General features: G+C 42.3%; 1 protein-coding gene across 1 annotated transcript; it reads left to right on the top strand.

Annotated features, from left to right (window-relative positions):
• epg5 (ectopic P-granules autophagy protein 5 homolog (C. elegans)) lies at positions 1-24,254 on the top strand. The gene is made up of 45 exons (XM_015027674.1): positions 1-611; positions 2,012-2,653; positions 2,811-3,071; positions 3,162-3,360; positions 3,486-3,622; positions 3,710-3,817; positions 3,902-3,972; positions 5,158-5,266; positions 5,837-5,951; positions 7,077-7,227; positions 7,312-7,473; positions 7,559-7,716; positions 7,918-8,069; positions 8,937-9,077; positions 9,179-9,340; positions 9,443-9,565; positions 9,672-9,934; positions 10,015-10,155; positions 10,251-10,395; positions 10,807-11,004; positions 11,153-11,260; positions 11,344-11,466; positions 12,250-12,416; positions 12,507-12,743; positions 12,826-12,949; positions 13,020-13,164; positions 13,735-13,906; positions 14,024-14,186; positions 14,271-14,413; positions 14,529-14,685; positions 14,926-15,120; positions 15,206-15,419; positions 15,908-16,077; positions 16,205-16,412; positions 16,534-16,609; positions 17,161-17,264; positions 17,354-17,529; positions 18,400-18,624; positions 18,690-18,899; positions 19,983-20,127; positions 20,235-20,477; positions 21,296-21,509; positions 21,593-21,811; positions 22,319-22,433; positions 22,558-24,254. Exons 1-45 carry the CDS (start codon positions 558-560, stop codon positions 22,738-22,740), a joined length of 7,728 nt encoding a protein of 2,575 aa, XP_014883160.1. The 5' UTR covers positions 1-557; the 3' UTR covers positions 22,741-24,254.

The following is a 24,254-nucleotide window of genomic DNA, read 5'->3' as shown; positions in this document are numbered from 1 at the left end:
GTGTTTACAGATTGCGATCTTGTAGTTCCTGGAACAGACAAAACAAAACAAATGACAGCTGACCAGGAGACTGGGGTTGCCGTCGCATAACACTTTATTTGACTAGCACAAATGGTATTTTAATAATGTGAAAAACTAGCGGGATGACACACAGTGGCGCGGGAGAAACATAAATGAGGATAAATCCATCTTTACGAACGAGGATATGGGGAGTAGCCTAGCTTAGCTCAGAGGAGTTTCATCAACAAACACAGGTTTCGCTTTCCTAACAACTGTGCGGATACAATGTTTATCCTATAGGGCATTCAGGTGGCTGTCTGACGGAATAATCTTTCCAACAGGGACTATATACGTCGCTTTATATATATATTTTTAAAGGACAGTTTTTATGTTGGCAGCACAAACGGAACTTTGCTCGCCGTCCCAGCTGCTTCTTGCTGTTTTCCTGAAAACAGACGATGACCTGTTGTTCTCCGGTGATCGTTGTCTCCACCGGGACGCTAACCAGAGGACTGTGTGTGTCTGTGGTCTGAGCTGATGGGATCAGGCCGCTAAAAATGGAGGCTGTGAGACCTAAGAAGAGCAAACCGAAAACCAGCGGAAAATCTCAGGTGATTACCCTAAACCCAGCACTGTCATCTCTAAAGCCTTTTTCTGTGATCGTTAGCGGGCCAGTTCCTTAAACTAACTACGAATGACACGTGTTTGCATCTATCATCTGATGAACACAGTAAAATGCTATTTTTACTACCTTAAAAGCCAAACTGTAATCTCAGAATAAACTGAATACATTTAACAAACATCTTTAAAAATCAATTATCATTAGTCATAGTGCTTAGATTAAGCTGTCAGTGTTAGATAAGTACTGTATTATTGTTTATCCACATTCAGGAAAAGAATGGTCATTTTTGCAAAACAAAAACACAAAAAAAGTCGTTTTAGAAAACACTTAAGTTTTATTTTTAAGGGAACATACACATTTATGTTTTGGTAAAATATTCCTCAACAAGTTTAACATAGATTGCAAGATATTTCTAGCAATTAATAACGTCTTTGTTGTTTTTTTCATTTTTTAAAAATCATTTGAAGTGGTTGGACTTCTAAGCACATTTTACAATTTTCTTGTATAGTTGAGGTCAGAGCTTTCCATAAACATAATGGAAGCCTGTTTATCCACTCCAACTCCAGTTTTGATGTGTTTTTGAGATCATTGTCTTGTTGGTACGCAAATGTGTCCCAAGATCTGAAATCTACCTGTTGATTAGAGTTGAATTTAAAGAAAGCCTCACCATGACTCCTCCCAACATATATTTAGTGTCAAGTAGTTCAATCTTTATCACCTCTCGCCATACAAATATTTCCAGGAAACATGCTGCTCTTTCTGTGTGGTAAATGTAAATCGAGCTTAAATGTATGGATTTTAGAGCAGAGGTTTTATCTTGTCCAGCTTCCTCACAGTCAGTAATTATATTAAGCTGACTTAACTGCAGACAGTGAATGACTGTGTTCCCACCTTAAACATATAGTTCCTGATTCTTTCAATTAATTAAATTTAAATGCACAGAATAATAAATAATAAATTAATAAATAAAATTGGTAACACTTTATTTGGCAGGGTCAAGACTGATATGACACTTTCATGAAGAGGCAGCAGCAGAGTGTCATTAATTGTCACTTGGTAAATAATGACACTTGATGCAAAGTTGACAATTTTAATGGATTTTTAATACAAAATTTAATGCATCCTTGCATTGAAAGTGTCATTATTTATCAAATGACACTTCATGGCAACAGTCGTAACCATTCATGAAGACTCCTTCATCTTCATGACAGGTGTTATGTCAGTCTTATGTACACCTGTCAATTAAAGTGTTACCAAACACACTGCACATTATACTCAGTGATCAAGTTTGAACTTGTCTGTAGTTTGCATTATGTGACAAATATGCACACAACTATTAGACAAGAAGAGTTTTTAACAAGGAAAAAAACATTTTTTTAATGTTCTCAGTTGGGCAAGAAGCAGAAGCAAGCAGATGAGGACAAAAACTGCCCAGCTCCATCCGCTGTCTGCGATGGCTTCACTGAGATCCCTCTCAGTTTGCCTCCCTGTCCAGCCGAGACCAAAGAGGATCAGAAGGATCCCGTCCAGACCGCCAGCACAGCAGCAGAGCCATCTGAGAAACAAGAGCCTTCCTCAGCGCAGACTCAAAATACATCAGAGTCGACTGAGGCTCTGCTGTCAGGTCTGAATCTGTCAGCAGAGACGCCACAAGCGACAGAGCAACAGAAAGAGTCAAACCTAAAGGAAAGAGAGGATGAGGGGGTGGACGCTCGGGTTCCTGAGCTCAAAACTGCACCACAAACCAACAAGTCTGAAAAAGACGCGCAGTTGTGGAATCAACCTTTTGCAGCGACTCAGTTTGGCGTCCCATGTGCTCCTGCTCTGTACCCGTCCCTTCCAGCACTGGAGGAGGATTCTGTGACGCAGGTCTACGAGAAAGCTGTGAAAAACTGCGCGAGGGAACCTGCAGTGTTGGCACTGCCGGAGCAGGAATCCTCTCCCTTGAGTTTGCAGCCTCTGAAGGCTGTAGCTGAGCTTCCCAGGAGCAAACTGTACCCAGAATTACCCAAAACAGCCCCAGAGATGCAGGTAATCTCACAGATAGCTACAATAAATTGCTTATCACCTAAATGTTCCCAATATCTTAAGTCAGAGGAATAGCTTATAGTCCAGTTTTTTTTCTTTCTCGTTCTTACTTTGTTTTTTTTTTTGTCCATGTCTCTACCTTGTGTAATTTCTTCGACAGGCCTTTTCACTGGAGCAGCTGAGTGTGTGGGAGCCAGGCGAAGGGCTGCGGACTTGGCTGGAAGGTGTTGAGGTTTGTGCCGCCCAGTTCTGTGCTCTGGCCCATCAGGAGAACCACGAACTGACAGAACTGCTGCAGAACTACTGGCGCTGCCGCCGACAGCTGAACCAGTCGCACACGCAGCTGCACACTCAGTCGTCTGACTGCAAGAGCACACAGAATCGTCTCTGGAGCTTCAAAGACGAACAGCTCACACTTCAGGTGTTTCATTAGTGTTGGGCCTTTGGGCCGGTGAAGGAAGCATACAGTGTGTCTCTGTTTTAATGTATTTTTATGCATCCATTCCTGCAGGGTGTGTGTGCCGACCAGGCTAAGGTTTGTGGATACCATCGTTTCCAGCAGGCAGAGTTTAGTCAGACCGTTCTGGCGGAGCTGCGGCTTCTCTTTGAGGCCTGCAGTGAGCTCCTCCACCAGAAGGTGGTGCTGCACGCCTACACCGCTCTGCTGTCTCGCCTGCAGATTGAATCCTATTTGTATCGCCTACTAAAAGGTGAGACTGTTGAAAGCTTTCTCGCCTCAGAATAACTCCAACATGATGGTTCCAGACATAACTTCAGACATCCCGCTAATGTGAACAGGAGACAAAGTAGTTTTCCTGTTTTTATTTTATTTTAGAATGCTCTGGAAGCCAAACCCAGCCTTGTTCTCTCCAGCCTCTGAAAGAGGCCATCAGTGTCCTGTTTAGCTTCACCCGGAGAGTCCTTGATGACACACAGTTCCAGACAGACATCCATCAGTGGCTGGAAAGGCTGGTAATCATATTTTCGCACCACTTTCTCGAGGTGAATTCATTTGGTTTTGATATTCTTCATGGTTATCTCTGATCACCTGTCTGCCAGGTTGTTGTCCTGCTGCGTATTGGAGGATCGGGGGAGCACCTTTACCTGCTGTGTCATCTTCTCTGCTGTCCTGCTGGAGTGGGAAAGTGGGCGGCTCCATTCCTTCAAGTAAATCAAAAACACGCTTTTCATGTTGCTAACCTACCAGTGTTTTCATGAATTCTGTTCATGCATTATTTTTATTTGCACCAGATTCAGGTTTCGGGGAACTCTGGAGTGCAACATTTTATGCAAGCATTAGCCATCTTAATGTCACCTGCCAGGTAAATATACCTACATGTACTGCACCATCCACATTTAGTAAGAAAATCTAGCATTAAAACTCCAGACAAATTCAACCTTCTTCATAAATAAATGTTTGTCAGGCTCAGAAATAATTGTTTTTTAACAAAATCCTTGTGGTCACAGTTATTGACACCCTGAAAAGTATATTTTGAACAACCATCTTCTCGCAATTCTCCTGTAAGATTTCTTGAGGTTAGGTCAAACATAAAGGGACCTTTGCAATTTCTCTAAAGTCTTAGGTTCTCTCAGATATTCTCTTCTCTCCAGATTCACTAAACAGGTTTTCTATAGGATTCAGATTAAAATGCAGGTGTTCATAGAAGTAGGATCATTTCTTTTTGTCTAATGAACCCTTTTTGTTTTGGTTTCTAAACTTGTTTTGCATTGCTGTCCTGCTGAAACACTTATTGACAGCCCATTTTCAGCTTACAGTTACCGATTTACCAGATTTTTATTTAAATTGTCAGAATTCATGACCCCTTGTCCTCTAACACGGTTTCCAGGTCCTTTTGCAAACAGTACTAGCCCACAGCATCACAGCTCCTCCACCATGTTGAACAGGTGATAGAGTGAACCTTCAATTAGTCAAACTTATTTGCTGATCACATTTCAGCAGATTGGTGGAATACAAAGTGATTTACAGAGGTTAGAAATTGAAATAAACATACAAAGAAGGAGATGGTAAAAAAGATGAATGAATTGAATAATTATAGAGGAAGTGAGAAAAACTCAGTCATGTAATGAAGACTGGAAATATGGATGAAAAACAGATTACTGGCTGAAACAGAAAGATCTCTATGTCATATCTTATTTATACCACAAGGAAATGGAAAGTCATGGAGTTCCTAGAAACTTTTGATCAACCTAAGAAGTTCTGAATATACAAAAATCTTCAGATAAATTTATTTTAAGGAATAATTAGCGATGCCAATAAGTGTGGCAATGATTTTGGTAAAATCAGTTTTTTGTTAAAGTGGAATTTTTACCCCTGCTTAATAATATGTATTTTTTCTGTATGAAGTTATTTTACTTCAATAAAATGTGAACTGATTTTAAGGCCTTTTAACATGCAGGGCTATGGGTGTGGACAGTGATGAGTGTGTCTTCTGATTTTACTCACTTACCATTTGGTTCCCTGTTGGTTTGTTTTATTTGTTTTGCAGGCACCGTGCAGAGTTTCTGGGTCACATGAAGCCCTGTGAGAGTCAGAGCTCAGTAGCTTCAGGACCCGAGTCTGGCAACTGGACCCTCGTTGATGAAGGAGGAGAAGAGGTAACATTTAATCTTCTCTTAAAATGTAAAAACAATAAAAACTTTTAATAAAGAAAAATATCTGCCTTGTACCTGAAAAATATCTTTAAAAAAAAAGAGTAGCTGTCTTAATATGCGAAAGCATTTTCATTATATGGGAGCGATATTCTTTACGCTGATTTAATTTGAGTATTTTTAACATGTTATGATGCTGTTAAATCTACAGGTTGCTTATGCTTGAAGAATAGTTGCATCAGAGGGATTTAGGAATGTAGTCTGTGATTTATTTTTTTTAATCAAATGTTTTAATATTTATTCTGACTGAGTCACATTTAAAGACTCGTTAAGTATCTGCCATTTTAATTTAAACCATGGTAGCTGCAGCACTAAACACTTGCCATGGAGCAAATGTCATAGCAAGATGTTTAGTTCTGTGGGCTTTTTTTTTGTATATTTACACACCTATTAGCATGTTAAAGAACAGTAAGGACCTTGTATCTTTCTTGTTTCTATGAGAAAATAAACAGGACAAGTGTTGGATGAAGCTCCTCCAGACATTTCAAAAATAAATGAGAAATGTTGTCTGTTTAGGATGAAGATCCAGAGAGCAGCTGGCTCCTGCTCTGTGAGGAAGATCTGATCTCCCTGCTGAGCCAGTTCCCCTTCCGGCAGCTCTACTCACACATGCTGGGGATGAGCAAACAGGGTAGGACGCTCAACACTCGGGTTTTTACAGTTACAACACAAATAATAACTAATCACATTTTCACGTCCATGTATCATAGGTACAAATGTCATGTTAATTTGAACCCTGTCCAGGATGAAATGTTTATGCAACATTCTGCGTCAGTGGTTTAAAATATGAAATTTAGCTGCATGTGCTGTAAATATTTCCACCAGCTGTATTCCAGAAGTTAGCGTGACCTAACCTTAACACAATACCTAGACGGTTGGATCTTGACAGAGTTGCGTTTTCCAACAGGAAAATGATCCAAACACTCCTCTGACTGATTTTATTTGGATGAATTAACCTAACCTTAAGCTTCTGCTTTAGCAAAGCCTCGACCTCAAACGTGTGCGAAAGATGTTGCGTCTTTGCCAAGAAAATAACCCATTTGGCTTAAACTGTTCTGACAAGAGGAGGAGCGGTAAAGTGGCTTGTCTTTGGCTACAAAATGCTGTTGGCCAAAGTTAAACTTTTTTTAAGGCATTTATCCAAATATGAGAGAGGTGTGGGTATATACAGTTAAAACCCAAAGTTTACCTGTGCTGGATAAAAAGATACATGAACATTTTATTATTATTATTATTATTATTATTTTGTGAAGCAAATCAGACTAAATTTTCCTTGTTTTAGTTCAGTTGGAATTACCTGAATTATTTCTATTTGCTAAAAGGCACAATATTGAGATAAAGAACATATCAGACATTTATCTATTAATGTCTTTAAAGCCAGAAGTTTACATACAGAATGATTACTGTCCCTTTAAACAATGAAGGAAAGCCCAGATGATTGTCATACAGTTTAAAAGACAATTACCCTTGTTACTGACCAAATGTATGTAAACATCTCAATTTAAAAAAAAAAGAAGAAGTTACAAATAAATATCTAAAAAAATGTTCTCACAATGTTTTCTGGCATTTAACAAATCTAATTAATTCTGATCATTTCATCTTGGTCTGATTTAACTTCAGAGAGCGAGAAAAAAGGTGTATGTGTCTCTTTATTCAGTGCGTGTAAACGTCTGGTTTCAGCTCTGACAACGATCCTATTTAATGTCCTCACCTGAACTGTGAGCACTGATTAAGCGACTCCTCGCTCTGCCTCCAGGTGTCTACGAGCCTCAGGCCTGCTCCAGTCAGAAGATGATGCGCGTCTTTGCCTTCGCTTCCTCGCTCGTTGAAATTCTCGCCCGCGGCCTCCAGACCTACAACAGAGCTCGCTACAGGCAGCTGGTCAAACGAATAGGACGCATCATCCGGTCAGTGCCGGACTAGCAAATGCTGCCCGTCTGCTTGACGGTGTCAGAAAAGACAATAACTGTGAAAAGTTTCTACATCCTCAGAATGACAGTGTGCTACGTCAGTGACCACTGGGCCCAGTATGTGAGTGTGACTGATGCCGGTGGGTCCGGCTCTCACGTTCACTCCTTAACTCTGGAAAAACTGCAGCTGGAATACGATCACCTCTTCCTCAGAGCTGTTTTGCATGTTCTCAGAAACAAAAGGTGAGAGAAGCCGTCCGCAGGTTTCCGTCCCGTCCTGGAAACAATTATTTAGCTTTTATTTCCCGTCTTCCTTCTCTCTCCTCAGGCTGGGCATTTGGTTGTTTATGTCTGAGATGCCTTACGGGACGTTGTCCAGCTCTATGCTTTGGAAGGTCCTTTATGTCATGCAGTGTGCAGAGACAGCAGGACTGGAAACTCTCAGCACTGTTGGAGACACAGAATCCTGCATTCAGGCTCTCAGAGGTATTTTTATGCACACAGTTCGATATGTGACCTCTCCACACCCCAACACCTTTAAATAACACACACTTTGTACGTATTAATTCTTCAGCACAGCCTCATTTTGATGCATTTTGCATTTCTTCTCCTGTAGGACTTTAAAAAAAATGGAAGTCATCTGTGTCAGTCTGAGTTATCAAGGTAATGTTTTTGTGTGTGCTGCAGACCTGAAGCACCAGGAGAGATTTGAAGGGTGGCTGTGTGAAGTGAACAGCTCTGACGGCATTTCCCTCCTCACTGCACTGGCACACATGGCGATGCCTACTCAGCACTTTGACCCCACGTTCATCACAACCATAACTCTGCTGATTTACCAGGTATGGGAAGGAAATTCATCATTAAATGAAAAGCATAGGTTAGTTAAGCAACCAAAAATTCATTCAGAAGGGAAAGAAGTTGATTTTTCATGTACGGATGTAAATACGTACAGTGCTTTTCAGAAGTATTTTTACCCTTTAAACTTATCCACATTTGTCAAATTACTACCACATGTCAGTGTATTTTATGAGAATTTTAAGTCGATAGATCAACACAAAGTAGTGCAAATGCACTTTGTATTTCTGCTTCAGTGCAGAAATACTTTGTGCATCTTGAGACCAAACCTCCTGCCTGCTCTTTTGAGAACAGCTCAGTCTCAGCTTTCTTTAAGGATGACCCTCAAATTGTGGATATTTATCACTATTCATCATCTGAGGTCAGATTACACACAAGAGGACTCTATTTACTCACCGAGTGATTTGATGTTGCTGGATGTTCTCAGAGTTGGGACTGAATGCATATTACCACGTCACAAATATGCACTACTTTGTGTTGGTTTATCATAAAATGTAAATAAAATACATTAAAGTTTGGAATTACAACATTATAAAACATGTAAATCTTATGAAGACCCTTAACAGACAGTAAAAACTGAATGGAAGGGCAAAAAGCAGATATTTTTGAACTTGTCGCATATTAACATTTTCTCTTTTTTCCAGGAATATCTGTGATAATTACAGCTTAAAATGAAATTTGCTATCTGTGTTCATAAACAGAGAGCATCTTATCTGTTCTTCTACTTGCACAGAGTACAATTGATCGTATTCCTGTGACTATTTGTGCTGCATACCTGGTTAATGATTATCTCTTCTCATTTAACACCAAACAATAAGAATCCCCTTTGACCTTTTTTTGGTATTCCTCAGGTGTCTTACGTTAGTTTGTCGACCAGAGAAACTTACTCTAAGGTGGGGAGGGAGCTGCTGGCTGCCATAGCAACAGCCCATCCCTACATCATCTCTGTGCTCCTGGAGAGACTGAGAGAGACCATCCAGTCTGTAGGAATGGTTAGTCCATTAAACAGCTGCGACAGAATTGTTTTAAATGAATCAAAACGCAATACATTCTCGGATGTTACGTACACTAGGTTCTGCTTTGTGCGTTTCAGATGGCTCTGTACTTGTGCAAAGAGCTTCCCCTGAGTCTGTGGAAGCCGCAGAGAGAGGAGATATCTGTGATTGGAGCCTGGCTGCTCCAGAACCCGCTGTCTGCAGTGGAGAACAGACTGGCTTGTGTCATCCTGGAGGGTCTGAACTGGGGTTACACTCAGGTGGTCACATGTGCACTGAATTGTTTCTGAACTTGTTGGAAGTTTATAAATGTCTATAAATTATAAATGGGTTTTTTTTTTTTATTATTTTTTATTTTACAGGACGGCTCTTTGGCGCTGGCTTCTGTCCTCCACAGTGAGGTGGCTCTGCTGGTGGCTGAAGCCTATCAGAAATATCTCACAGACAAACCATACAGTGGCCTCATATCCGAGGGAATCAAACAGGTGACATGCTGATGTTTTTTTTTGTTTTGTTTTTTTGCAAACAGCTTTAGCACTGAATTCATTTCTCATTTTCAAAAACGTCTCCCTTTTTTTTCCCCACCTGTAGGTGTCTTATCTAGCCAGCGTCCTTCGTCTGGGCGTGTCTCCAGAAGCGTCCTTTAGTCAGTGGGCGTGGCAGCTGCTGTTGAGGCTGAAGCTCCATGGTAACGCCCAGAGCCCTAAAGGGGGCTGGACGGTACCAGCCTTGGCTTCCAACCCCCCTCCAGAGCTTACCCATGCTCCCAGCATGCACTCTGTTCTCAGGGCTGTAAAATCTGGCCTCCCTATTGGTTGCTACTTGTCCCTCGCTATGACGACGGTGGGGCACAGGTTTGTTCCCACTCGTAGAAGGTGTGAGATTTACTTTTAGGAGTTGAACTAGATGTCATTTGTGTTTTTTATTGTTCCAGTTTGGAAAACTTCTGCACGGATGGAGTTGAGTTGCTAAAAAGTCTGATTCAGTCCCGCTACCTGAGAGCTGCTGTGCATCTGTTGGACAACATCCTGCCCCCCACCTACCCTCTGAGCTTTTACCTCCTGAAGAATTCTCAGTAAGTCAGGAAGACCTGTGACGCACCATGTGGAGGCTACAGCTGCATCTTCCCCCAAACTAACATATTTTCCTGGAACTGTCGTCTTCTGCCAGCTTTGTCAGCTGCATCCAGCTTTTCTTGCAGTACGACAGTGTGTGTCCTCAAGGTGTGACGCAGCAGGTCACACACCGGGTGGCGCCGCTGCTCACAGGAACCAACTACGGGGACAATGTCCGTCTGCTGAACAGCGTCATTCAGGTACATCATTATGGCTTTTATAATGAGAACGCAACAGATCTGAAGTTGTCAGGAAATGGAAAAAGTGAGATCTTAAAGGTAAATTCAAACTATTTAAAGTGAAATTTTTAGTTCTGAGCAGAAATGTACATACATTTCAGGTTTTATTGATACATTTGAACTATTTTTTTTTTTTAAACTGAGAACTGAGTATAAATAGAGCGAATTATTGGCATTGTTTGTGGATAGATAGTAGCCAGCGCTAAATGAAAGTACGCTGCTGAGATTTTAAAAAATTTTGATTTCATGGTCTTATTTTCCCCACAGGCTTTTTTGAAAACCTGTAATGAAGGATGTTGGATATTTCAGAAGAAAAACAGAAGATCTTTCATCTCTAAAATCTGAAAACTTTTGTATTTTTTTTTCTGTCAGAGTCATGTGACGGAGAGCTCCAGGCCCGGTCGTGTCGGTGCCGCTGCCGTTTTGGAGTTTTGGGTGGGAATCCTGACCCAGCAGAATCTGTGGTATCGTGACAAAACGGTTCTGTTCCTCCTGGATCAGATCTGCTGTGCTGCCTTCATTCACCACCAGGAGGAATGTGTGCAGAAGCTCCTGTACCAGCAGCACAAGGTATCTGCAGTGTTTACATCATTGAGGGATTCTTGTGAGGCCAATAGTTGGAGATGAATGCAGCTCTGTAAACTGCCTTCGGCGTGGTGATGGCGAGGGATCCTAAACAGCTGCACCATCAATCTTTGAATATTATCTGTTTACGTAGAATGCTCTAGGTTACCATGGAGATCGGGGTCTGCTCTCCTCTCTGGTTGGCTGGATTGCTGGAAACGCCACGCCATCCTTCATCGAGGGCCAGTCCCTGAGCGGAGAGGTACGGATTCCCAAAGCTACAGTCCACACATGTGCTGTAGGTGGTGTTTGTCCCGGTTCTGACCGCGCTGCTGTTCGCCACAGGTTTGGTTTGCTTGGCTCGTCCTGAACACGGAGGCCATGTTTGAGGAAGAATCTCAGCTGAGACGCTGCGTTGAGAATGAGCTGCTGTCTGAGCCCAGCATCTCCCCGGATCAGGCCTTAAAGGTAGATGCACACTGAAATGTTCTGGTTTAAAAATAAACTTTCTGTTTTGATCCACACATTAGCTGTATAAAAAATGTTTTGTACATGTTTAAAATGTTGGTCCATACCAGGAAAACCCAAATATTTTAAATGAACTATGCCATTTTTTAAAGGTGAGCCTGGTCAAATATCCAGCCTGGATAATGCTAATGATGAACAGAAAGATTTTTGGTTGCTCAGCAGCTTGCTAATTGAGATTCAGCCAAGTATTAGTTGTATTAGTTGGACCACATGTATGCATTTGAGCCCATAAGTATGTTTAGTTATAGGCTCAATTCATTTGTGCGCCCAATTCATTTTTATAAAAGTACCAGAAGTTGACTGTGATGTATAGTCCCTTCATTCTGGAAAAAAGAACAATTCAAACCACAACACAATCAATATTAATGGCATCCATGGCCATCATGAACAAAAGTAAATATTTGACCAGCTTTGTTCCTGCGGATACAAACAAAGAACATGCAAAGATACAGGACATTGCAGAAGTTTTATAATAACGTATCTGTTGCCTTTTGAGGTGATTCTCACTGTAGAACTGGGCTATAGATACTTGAAAAGTAGACTAAACTTTGAAAACTTTTTAGAAAGTTTGGAAATCTCTTGCTCAAGACTATTTAAGCGATTAGAAGAAAGTTTGTCTCCTCAGAAACAAAATGTTAACTTATTGGAGATAAATACTGTGCTAGTAATTTAGCTTTTATAAAGCTGTGGTACGTGACCAGAGCGTTTCTGTGTCTGAGCCAGAAGGCGCAGCAGAAGCTGAAGTTGCCCGTAGCCCCGTCTCTGCAGCGGCTTCAGTTGTACCGCTGGGCCTCCCAGGCCTTGGCCACGCCACCGGATCACCCCCTCCTTCCCCTCATCTGGCAGAAGTTCCTGCAGCTCTATCTCAGGCAGCCCGGACCAGAGTACGGGTGAGATGAATTTTCTAATTTAAAAAAAGATGCGCAATAAGAAAAAAAAAAAAAAGAGAAAAACAAACAACCGTTTCTGTTTCCCACCAGGCTGGCGGCCGGGGGATGCATCGGTAGGAGGTTCTTCCAGACTTCTTCTCAGGCTGCTTTGCTAAAAGATCTGAGGCAGAGGATACAAGAGGTGTCAGATTTCCACCACACAGCCAGCCAGGCGCTCAGGGTGCCCCCGCCACACAGCCCCTCATCAGAGAGCCAGGAAGACGAAAGCCCCTTGAACCCCCAGCCGCTCTACCTCACCTCTCCCCAGCTCCACTCAGAACTGGTCCGGTAAGTTCCTGACAGCGAGTTTCAGCTGCTGTCGTTTTAAAGCTGCCGTTCTCTGGCGAGTCCGCTGATGGTTTTCCTGCAGGCTGTTTGGCGTCTTCGCTCTGTGGCTGGATGACGAGATGCTGCAGAAGCAGGAGGTTTACCTTCCCTGTCTGCCACCAGAGTACGAGCCTCACAGACTGGCTCAGGTCATGCAGCGGCAGCAGGTCGGTGGCTTTCTTATCGACCTGTAATGGCTCATTATTTTTCAGCTGAACTGGATGTTTTTTCTTTTAGGAGCTTTGGCTGGAGTACGTGGACCAGGAGCGTCTGCAGTACGACGAGCAGGAGGTTTTGTCTCTGTGGGAGAAGGTGCAGAGTGAGCCGACCTTCCTCCAGACCCAGAACCCGGGCTTCGCTGACTGCACCGGCCTGAGCAACGGTACCAAAATTATAAAGGACTTGCATCAGTAGGCATGTAGTGACAACAGGATGGTGGACAAATATTTATGTCTTAGAATTTTAAAACATACTGCAAAACACAAAATCTTACCAAGTATTCCTGGTCTGTTTTCTAGTGTAAATATCTTGGTTAACTTGAAATAAGAATAACTGTTCATCTAGAAAATGGAGGTTGTTTTAAGTCAATAATTCTTTTATTATTGGCTAAAAGTGAAATAATCTGCCAGTGGAACTAGTACTTTCTCATGTATATTAATGAATTATTGACTTAAAACAAGCTCAGATTATTTGCTGAAAAGTTACTTGTAAGTTAGTTTTGTCTTATTTTAAGTTTACTAAGATATCTGCGCTGGAAATATCCACGTTGTGCTGCGTCCACGTATGATCCGTTCGTAAATTAATCCAAATAATCCTTGAATCAGTTCATCCAACAAGCTTTACATTCATCCGTTTGTCTTTTTCCATCCATTTGTCAAATGTAATCTATGAACACATGAATAACCGTGGACTAAAACATTCTTAGAGTATTTCTGTGTATCTGTGGATTCAGCCCGGGAGCGCATCATGTCCAACCTGGAGAAGCATCCGGTTCCCCTCCCGGCTCCGGATCTCCAGCAGCTCCAGGCTCCCGTGGCCGAGGTTTCCCCCTCCTGCCTCACTGACTCGAAAGCTGCGGCCAGACTTTTACAGCAGGACCTCGGCGTTCTACAGGACCAGGCCAGGTACGTGTCAAAAACAGTCAAGCATATTGTTGCACTTACTTGCAATTTGTTTAAAAAAATAAAAATAAATCCAAAGATTTCTTTTTGTTTTTAAAATATTTCAATTCGTTTTTTTAGGATTGCGGTTGCACGTGAAGCGCAGCAGGTGGCCATGGAGCAGGAGATTTTGGAGAACCTCCCTTTGCTCTTCAAGAACCGACCAGAGCAAGTTAGCATGGCTCTGGAGTGCAAAGGGAAGGGAGGCCAGCCGTGTCAGGGAGCCGCAAACATCACAGTCACGGTACGACCCGTCGCTGCGTGAGAAAAATCACACATCAGAGGATCGTTTTTGTAAACTTTGTCTGATGTTTGTGTATCTGTGTAGTGTGAGCGTGTCCAGAGACAGGAGGCGGTCCACAACCAGATGACATCTCTGCGTAGAGACGTCAAGAAGCTGCAGACTGACGCCATGGCTCCGCCGCCTCAGAGCCTGGCCCAAGCTGCAGTTCACACCGAGAACTTCATCACGTCAGTAGCAACACGCTCCCCTACTTCACACAATATCAGCAATACTTTAAGGACAGTCAAATGTAAAGGAAGAGCTTCATTGGTTTAACACACCTGTTCTGACTCCTTCACTCAGAGCTCTGGTGAATATTTACAAAGCTCAGAAATCTCCGGCGGTGCAGCAAGTCGGGGTGTCCGCCTTTTACCACGTGGTCTCCTTTGTGTGTGAGGACACCCTGCGACACCCACCGACACGCCAGTATCTCTCCTCGTGTGTGGAGATACTCGGACAGGTGGGAACTGGACACACACACACACACACTCACACACACACACACACACACTGAAACCAGCAAGTCTGTTCAAGTACAGCTCATCCTTACACTGAGAGTTTGTTAAACCTAAGTGGGTTATTTGTTAAGGTGTCGATTGTTAGCATGTTGTTTGGAGATTACAGTGACTGAACTGAGAGTTCTTTCAGTAGTTAGACTTTCTCGTGAGTTTAAATCGATAGTTGTGATTCTGCTGTGCAGGTTTTCATCCAGGGCAATCCAAAAGAGTGCGGTCGTGTCCTGAAGACCATCCTGGAGCAGCGGCTCCTCTGTCCCCTCCTCTCCCCTTTCTTCACGCCAAACGCAGCTCCGGATCAGTTTGTCTTCCTCTACCAAGACGTGGTGACGTCCCTTCACCTCGACACCGCCGACATCATTTTCATGCTGCTCACTAAGGTTTGCTCTCACTCAAAAAATAAAACACGATGAATCCGCTACAGACATGCATGTAACCCCGCAGCCTGTCTGTTTTCTCCGGCAGTTCGATCTCTCCCAGTGGCTGAACGAGGCTCATCCCGTGTTTTCGGAGCGAACCCGTTTGCTGGAGCTGGTCCACGGAGCTCTGTGCGTCTGCGGCCGAGACCCCGAGTCAGAACTCCTCATGCCTTTTCACCTCTTCGCCAAACACTGGACCTTGCTTTTACGCCACCATTTTCCCGACCATTACAGCGACTGCCTGCGTCTGCTGATGACCAGTAAGTTGAGATTAAATGCTGATAAATGCCTGGTTTAGTTTAGTTATATGTAGTTATTTTTCCATATTTGTCCCCCTGTCTTTTTTTTTTAAAGACCTTTTAAAGTGCATGTCTCTCTGTGTACATTTGAATAAAAGCGAGCCTGAAAACACATGAAAATGTCAGTTTATGTCAGACTAGCTGTATCCATTTCTTGTTTGTGATGTTTGACATTATTACCAAGCCATTACTCTTCCTGCAGCCCAGGCAGAAAGCCGCATTTATCCCCCTGAAGTTGTGCCTCTTACTCATATTTTTTACCAGCAGAAGATTAGACTGGTAAATAAACAAGATGGAGGCTGAATCATCCTAAGGAGTCAGACTCTTAATCTTCAAGGATTTGGAGAAAGTCACGAAGACGAATAGAATGTCTGCAGCCTTTTTTTTGTCCTGCATATTGATGTTTGATGTGTCGTTTCTTTCTTTAACTCATTTTATGATCCGATCAGGTTCTGCAGACCAGCTGCTGAGTCCAGAGTGCTGGAAAGTGACCCTGCGAGTTCTGGGCTGCTTGCCTCCAACCCGCAGCTCTAAGAACAAACCTGAACCGTCGTTCAGCTCCGCAGTGGGCGCCACAGCTTCCCCTTACCGATCCCCCATAAGTCTCTCTCCTCAGCAGGTAATCCCTGTTGGTGGTTTTTTTATTCTAACTTAAACTTTTTTTATTCTTGAAAACTATTCTGTAGATGACTGAATGCTTTCGGAGTAATCCACAGTTTTTGAATTGCTTCTCTGATTGCCATCAGGTGGAGGAGACCGTGAACTGGCTGAGTGACTACTTCCTGCGGAGTCGCCTCAGTAAGGCCGACCTCCGCAGCTTTGGCCTGTACTCCGCCTGGGTTCCCTACATCAGTGATGTCGTTACCTTCTGGGAACATCTGATTGGTTGCCTTTTCAACACACAGGTCAGCAGCTGCACCAGAGAGCCAGTAGGCAGCAGCAAAGTAATGAAAGGTAAAAACACAAACTACTGCGTGTCGGAGAGGAGAAAGCTGGGAGTGATTGACCTTTTAGTTCCGTGCAGATGCTTTTGTTTGCTGTCATTATGAAAGAAAATGTGTCATTCGTCCCACAGCTCTGCAGGATTTGCACAGTAAGCTGGTGAACTTGTTTACGCCGTGGATCTTTCCTCTGGACGCCACTGATGGAGGGTAAGTGCGTTAAAGCATCTCTGTCTGCATGAAGGGGTGAGCTTTGTGTGAACCAGAACAGACTCTAGAAATGGCAAAACATTAACATTTTGCAACCCTATTCTTGTTTCTTTGCTGTTTTATCTAGTCAGGAATCTGTTGTTTTAGAAATATTTTATATATGAAACATTCAGTGGGGGTATGAGGTACGTAGATCTCCTGGTTCTAAGCTTTTACATATCATCACATGTTAAAATATCTATTTCCCCCCTTTTTACTCGAGGCCCGTCTTTTCAGGTCTCAAAGAAAAAAAAGTGTTTATTCCTAAAGTTTCTGAGAATGCAATAAAACATGCGAGGAAGGAAATCTCTTTTCAGCAAACAGAAATTTGCAAGATTTACTGATTCCTCCTAAAACGGATTCAAGAACCTATAAAGAAATAGAACCTGGACAAACAAAGCGAACTACACACGATACCACAAAAATGACCAAAGTGTAACAAAATTAAAGCTGAAAAGTCGATTTAAAGGCCATCATGAGAAAATCCCAAGATAAACATGTTTGTCTTCCAGCAATGGGAAGTGCTACCCCTGGCTGGAGACGGACGCAGTCGCAGCAGGATGTCTGGTCGGTCTGTACGTCCAGCTCACCGACACACTTCATCACAAATTCAGAGGCAAGTCTTTCGCTACTGGGAGAATAAATCCAAACCTCTTTCTTCTCCCTAATCTGACCCTATGTGTCTTTTTTTTTTTTTTTTTTCAGATCGCCTGCTGCCTGGACAGAGAGGGGCCCTGTGGCTGTGTCTGATGAAGTACTGTGAGAGCTGCACCTCCCCCCGCACGCCTGAGTACCTGCTGTACCTGTACCACACACACCTCCGCAGCCTGCCCTGGAGGCAGCTGCACCCGGACACTCAGCTCATGGAGCATTTATTCAATGTGAGACACAGTCTGACCCCCTGCTTGTTAATCTGGCACTTGGAGCCAGCTTCTAATATTAGCAGGAGATCCTAAGATGGACCAACTCTGCTTTGCTGCGAAACAAAAGAAAGGCAGCCATCTAGTAAAATACACTGGTTTCTACAATCCAGACACAGCTGGAAAATAAATCACATTATCTGCCAATTTCAATAGTTGTATAAAGTGTTTACTTCATATACATTTAACTTGTGCCATTTTTTTTTTACCATAACTCAAATAGATTATGTTCTTACCTGAGGTTTCTCAAATCATTATTATATTTACTTTCACTTCCTTCTCATCTAATTAGTATTTTCTCTTCCCTTTTAAATAAACCAAGAAGACAAAGAAATATATTGAGGTGAAGGTTCTTAAAAATACATGTAAATACTTAATATAAATGCCTTAATATTCAACACCTAATCTAACTTTAAACTTATTCAAAATACTTTATTCTAAACTTTGCACCAGTTTTAGTCTCTTCAGACCAAAGCGCACATTTCCAGGTAATGTGGCATCAGAGATTAGCAAGTTGCATGTTTCTGTTTGTGATGGTAGGACAGAAAAGTTTTTTTTTTTTGTCATTATTAACTCAAAATTGCATATAAATGATATATAATTGATGATTTGAAGACTTGATCCTAAGATCTCACTCCTTATTATTCTAGATTACTAAAGTAAAACCGTTTTTTTAAAGTGATTTTGTTAAAAGAAACAACTTTGTATTTCTTCCACTCCTTTTTGCAGATGTTTTCCTCATTATTGTAACAAATTTCTCAGTGTCTCTGTGAAAAACTCCACTCCTTGCATTTTGACAAAGCAGGCTTTCATTGAACTTTATGCCTTCAGGTGGAGAGAGGAAGTCCCAAGAGCTGCTTCCTGTTCATGGGTGAGCTGATGTGTGAAGTGAACTGGGTCAGTGTTTTAAGCGACCACTCAGAAACGCCTCCCGGCTCAGGATCCTATCTGGCTCTGTCATCCGTGGCTACGCAGAAGGATTCGCACACCATGCTGGTCTATCTGTTATACATGTTGGTGTTTCTGGCCAAAGAGGAGCAGCTCCTCAGCAAACAGGTGAGTCCAGATGTTGTAGACATTAAGGTGGCGTCACTATTTACTGAGTTCACGTTTCCCTCCAGGACTCCCCTCTGCTCGGCCTGCTGGTTCAGTCCACTTCTCTGCCTTGGTACCAACTGGACCTGTCTTCGTACCAGGGCATTCTGGGATACGTAGGCACCCACTATCCTCCATCTCTGCTGCTCAGTGGTGATTCTGGCCCCCAGCTGCTCCTGAAGTTGCTTCGTGGTGCTGCGGGGCTCCATCCACATCCCAGTGAAGCTCCACACCAGGTCTGACAAAATGAGGCTCTTTATTTCCGAATAAACAAAATCAGAATTTTTTTTTTTTCCATTTTCCAAGGTTGGAAAGGTATAGAAAAGATTAAAGCAGTCATTAAAAATAATTCCCTTTCTGCGCTCAAATACATTAAATCTTCTTAATTTAATTACATTTTTCAAAGAAATTGGGTCATAATCTGATTACACGGTGCAGTTCAAGAAAATCCTGTTAATCTGATTCATTTTGGTCTTAATCCTTCAATAAACAAACGTAGTGTGTTCATAGAAGTTTGATAATAGTGCAAAAGTCAGTGGGTGTTTTGCACCAAAGTTCAGTATCACTACCTTGACACTCAGAGATAATCTGTAACAGAAATGCATTCAGGTGTGACGGGTTTTTATTTTTTATTTTTTTCATCTTGAACAAGCTAGCAAGCATCACTGTCATTCATGACATGATTTAAACATCAAAATAATATTATTTTTGTGTTATATTTTGAGGACGTTAGAGTATTTATAGATATATGATCAATTCTCGATGAGAGTAGAAGTATAAGGACTCAACAAACCAGGAAAAGGAAAAGGCTTTAGCGCTACGAGTATAAAAAGTCATTAATATTTTATTATTGCATGGCTCTTGCCCCACACTGGCACATCTTTTGTTTCAACTGGAGTCTTGCATCACCCACACTAAATTTAGACTAACAATCCAGAGTTCTCTGCCAGCCCTGATTTACACACATGAAAGAAACACATCTTATAGCTGCAACAGCAAATCCTTGTTCCTAGCTATTTTTGGAGACCAGCTGATGCAACGCTCCGATTCTTTGTCTTGTAGCATGCTGCTAAGAACAGGTGGAGTTAGCAAAAGATAAAAATCTTTAAAGAAATGCCTTCATAAAACAACTAACTTACTGTGAATGTAGAAAATGTTTTATGTTTTGCATCTTATTTCAGCTTTTAATAAAAAAAAAGAAAAAAAAGAAATTGACTTAAATAAATAAATCTGTTTCTGTAAAAACATACTGTATCTTGTCGCTGTGAATAATTTCAGCTGAAACCACAGAAAATCTGACCTCCTGTTTGTTGTGTCAGGAGGAAACCCTGAAGGCCGGAGGCTACGTCTCCTGGTCTGTGAAGTCACTGGTGACCCTGGAGCAAGGAGGCGAGATCAGCCTCAGCAGCTTGGAGGCTCAGCTGGAGACGCTTCTGGAAAGCGTTGTGACGTTCAACCCACCAGGTGTCCTGTCCGCCTGTCGTCAACAGTCTCTTGGTGACGTCATCCATCGCCTCTATGATTCTCATCGTCTTGGGTTCATCTTTTCTCTCTTGTTCTTCCCTCTGCAGACGTGGGCTTGGAGCAGAGGCACATGGCGTTCTGTGGTCTTTTCAGCGACGCCTTGACTTTGCTCAACGGAGTCGGGGTCTCGACAGGCGAGGCGCTGGCTGCTCACGTCATTACCTGGCTGGACAGGAAAGGGAGGGGCTGTCCTATCCTGCCTCTACTCACGGCCTGCTCCCGGTGCCTGGCGTCGGTGCGGCACATGACGCGCATCATGGAGGCCTGCATCACAGCGTACTTCAACCATGGTGAGCAAGAGCTGGTTTACCTCTTGCTCATTTATTCAGTTCTGCTTTAATTTTTGCACGTTTTTGCACATTGTACTCACAAAGTTCAGTTAAGATTCTTTGTGATTTTTTTATTTTTATTTTGTGTGTGTGTGTGTGTTTGTGACACAAACAGAGCCATAATTGTGAAATTGAGAAAATAAAAAAGCAAGCATGTTGGAGAAGGTGCTCTGGTCAGATGAGAACAAAATGTCTACATGCAAAATGCTAACACTGCACCCTGGCCCTGAACACATCGTCCCCACATTGAATTGAAGGATTTGTTTCGAACAGACAGAAAGGCTAAATACAGAATAATTATGGGAGAAAACGTGTTCAGAGCTGCAACATGTGAAACTGGGACAGAGCTTCACATACCAGTCAGAGAAAAGCCTTAAATATGCACCCAGAGCTACATTGGGATGGTTTGGCTTAAAGCATAGTCATGTGTCGTGATGGCCCAGTCAAAGTTCAGACTTTAATCCAGCTGAGAGTTTGCACCAAGACTTGAATATCACCCATTCACTGAAACTCTTCGTTAAATCTTAATGAGCTTGACTTTATTTGTATAAGAATGGGCAAAAACCTGAAATTGCAGTTATGAAAGCTGGTAAATATCTACAAAAAGACAATAAAAATACAACTTTTCCAGATTTTAATTTGGAAAGAAATCATAAAAAAATAATCCACCTTCCAGTTCAGAATTATGTGTATATTGGTGTTAAAATCCCTTTTGCTGGTGGTTAAAACACGTCTCCCCTCAAGTCATCCTAACTTCCTGTTTGTCGTGTTTGTTGAAGCTGAGGAAGAGTCTGTCGGCTGGGGCCCCGTGTTGGCATCGCTGCAGGTGCCTGAACTCACAATGGACGACTTCCTCTCCGAGAGCCAATCAGGAGGCAGCTTCCTGACGCTCTACGCCTTCATCTTGCAACGCCTCAACAGCGAATACACAGCAGCTAATCAGAGGAGGATCCTGGCTCTCATCAACACGTGGACCACGCAGGTCTTCCCCAGGTTGGACCCTAGTCGATTTTAAGCTCTCTGCATCCGGCAGCCTGTTAGAGACATTTCATCTGGAGGTTCTTGTCTGTCTCCAGCGGTCCGGGCGATGAAGCTAAGCTGTTCCTTTGGTGGCACAAAGCCCTGAACCTGTCAGTGGAGCAGCTGCAGCCGCAGGCAGGAAACACTGAGGGGTCAGGGGTCATCATGGGGCTGGTGCGGCTGCAGACCAGGCTGCTTCAGCTGGGAGAGGAAAGGCTGAACTCTGGGCTGCTGGGAGCCATAGGCCTTGGGAAGAGGTCTCCTGTTTCTAATAAGTGAGCGTCCATCTATTGTATTAATGGAGTCTGTATTGATTTGAAGGGTTACTAGATAGTGTTGCATACTAGATCTTCAATTATAATTAAGTAAACCTTAAATTTGTATATTATTTTTTAAGGAGATTAAATCTATATATACATAATACAGATAAAACCAAAGGAAATTCACAAAGTCACTTGTTAATCGAGTGATTTTCAGCTCTAAAATTTGACGGCACCTCAGGGCCATTGTGGATAGAAAAAAAAAAGTTAATTTCTGCCTAAAATTTCTGAGTTACTAGTGACTTTTGCTTGAAGATTTTTTACATTTCAAACTGAAATAATTCCACTTTTTTTCTCAAAACTTTCTGAGATTAATCTCAAAATGTAAGTTTCTTTTGGCATGAATTTATTTTTAAATAGCTTAAGTAACTCAATTTAAGCCGTTTTTACTTCAGTCTTGTGGGTAGTAATCTTAAAAAGCCTTAAATTTTGCTTCCAGAAAGGTGATTAATCTCTGTTTAGATTCAGGGTGGTGGTCCGCAGCCTGGCAGCGTTCCTGTCCATCCAGGTGCTGTCAGAGACCGAGCTGAGGCTCCAACCCACCACAGATTTACAGGTTTCTCCAAAAGCACAACAGGTATGCACAATAACTGCTTTTTTTTATGCTTTTTTTTATTTTATTTTTTTATATATATATATATATATATATAGTTTCTTAAACGTAGCTTGGACTTCCTGTTTTTTTCCCCTGGTGGATGCAGATGTTGGGGATGTTGGAGGCCATGTCCAGCAATAAGCAGTACGCTGAGCTACAGGAGGCTTTAAATAAGGCAATGCAGTTCATCCGATACCCAGGGCATTGTGTCAAAGATGGACCCCGCCTCCTGGCCTTGCTGGTTAACCTTCTGTACTCGGACCTCAGATATCTTCACGTCATCCATTAGCCTTGGTTTTTTCTCCGTCTTCTTCTTCTTTTTTTTTTTTTTTTACTTAGGCAAGCAGCCGAAATATGAAGGACTTCAGCCTCCCTCAGCTGAAAGTGGGAGAGTAAACATCTGTGGAGATGAAAAGGTGACGGAGCACAAAGTTTTCAAGAAGTGACGCTGATCCTGTTGTTTCTGTCAGTTTTGGGCTGTGCATGGTAGAAACTGCATCATGACTCTTGACAGAAATCAAAATGTCTCATTTTGTGCCAATCGCTGGCTTTTTAGCACTTTACTCCTGTGTCTCTTGTGTTCGTGCCTCGTCAGTTTGCTTTCAGCAACATCTGTTTTTTATGACTATAAATATGTGGCGCATATTTATTGATGAAAAAGAGTTTCAGCGCTGCGGCGTCGGTGTGAGTTTTACACCGACACTTGAAATCTCAGCAGAGGCAAAGATGAAGGGTCCAGAGATCAGATCTAATAGGTTGGTAGTTTAGTAATGCGTTCTTAAAATATGGTGGGGAACCTTTGAGGGAAGCTGAATAGTCTGAAACCTCTCAACTCTTTGTACTGTATGCATCCAAATGCTTCATCCTTTTTTCAGTGTTATTCAGCCAAAAGTGCTCTATTTGCATTTGCCAAAGAGTAGTTATTGTTTTTCCTTTGCTCATTTTGCCTAAGTCCTGTTTTCATCCATCTGTGTTCTGAAAGCACACCAAGCACCACCTCCAATATGCCCAACCACTTGGCTTCCTTATAAAGTAGTGTGTGTGCGCAATGTTATACAGATGGCTAATGCTGCAGGTATTTCTCCTGGAGAGAGAAAGAGAGCGATGGGGGAAACTGTCTGAGCTTTCATGCAATCTAACATTCACAGACCTGCAGATTTTTAAATCGAAGCATACGTTTAACTTTTAATCACTCTCCTCCGCTCGTTTCTCCTGTTGCTCTGTGCCATCTCAAGAACAGCCGAGCTGCACTTCAGCAGCCTGGAGCTCGTTTTATCGCCGATGTCGGTGTTATACGGGGACTGTTAATGTCGAAAGCTTTTCTCTCTTTTTTTTTTTTTTTTTCCTTGTAATGAGTCACTGATCGAGAAACGCTCTGCTGGAAGGCTACACAGGGTGTGGGAGGGTGGGAGCTACAGAGCCAAGCTGCACAAAGGAGGCAAGACAAGTAAATAAAGTTGACTGAATGCATCACCGCTGTGTTTCGATGTGCAACCTGCTGTTTCGAGATCATACCTGTGCTATTATGGTAAGAAACTTCTGAGACTGACTAAAAGTTTTAGCAAAACTAACATGGAAAATCATCTGAGGGAGTAAGTAAGGATAAACCCATAAAATAACAGGGATTTGATACTTTGTAAGGTTTAACTGATCAAACATCAAAATTATGTTTTAATTTGACAGAAATAAGTTGGTGATGAAATTGGTGGTACGGAGATTCAGAAAAAAAAAAAAAAAAGTTTAAATAATAAAACGCATGAATAACCAACACTGAAGTGACCAAGCATCTTATTTTAACGTTTC

The sequence above is a fragment of the Poecilia latipinna genome, unplaced genomic scaffold (assembly GCF_001443285.1).
Source record: "Poecilia latipinna isolate Pla-1442-1.1 unplaced genomic scaffold, P_latipinna-1.0 Scaffold104, whole genome shotgun sequence".
In the NCBI taxonomy this organism is placed as follows: Eukaryota; Metazoa; Chordata; class Actinopteri; order Cyprinodontiformes; family Poeciliidae; genus Poecilia; species Poecilia latipinna.
This window is presented reverse-complemented; position numbering and strand designations above follow the sequence as displayed.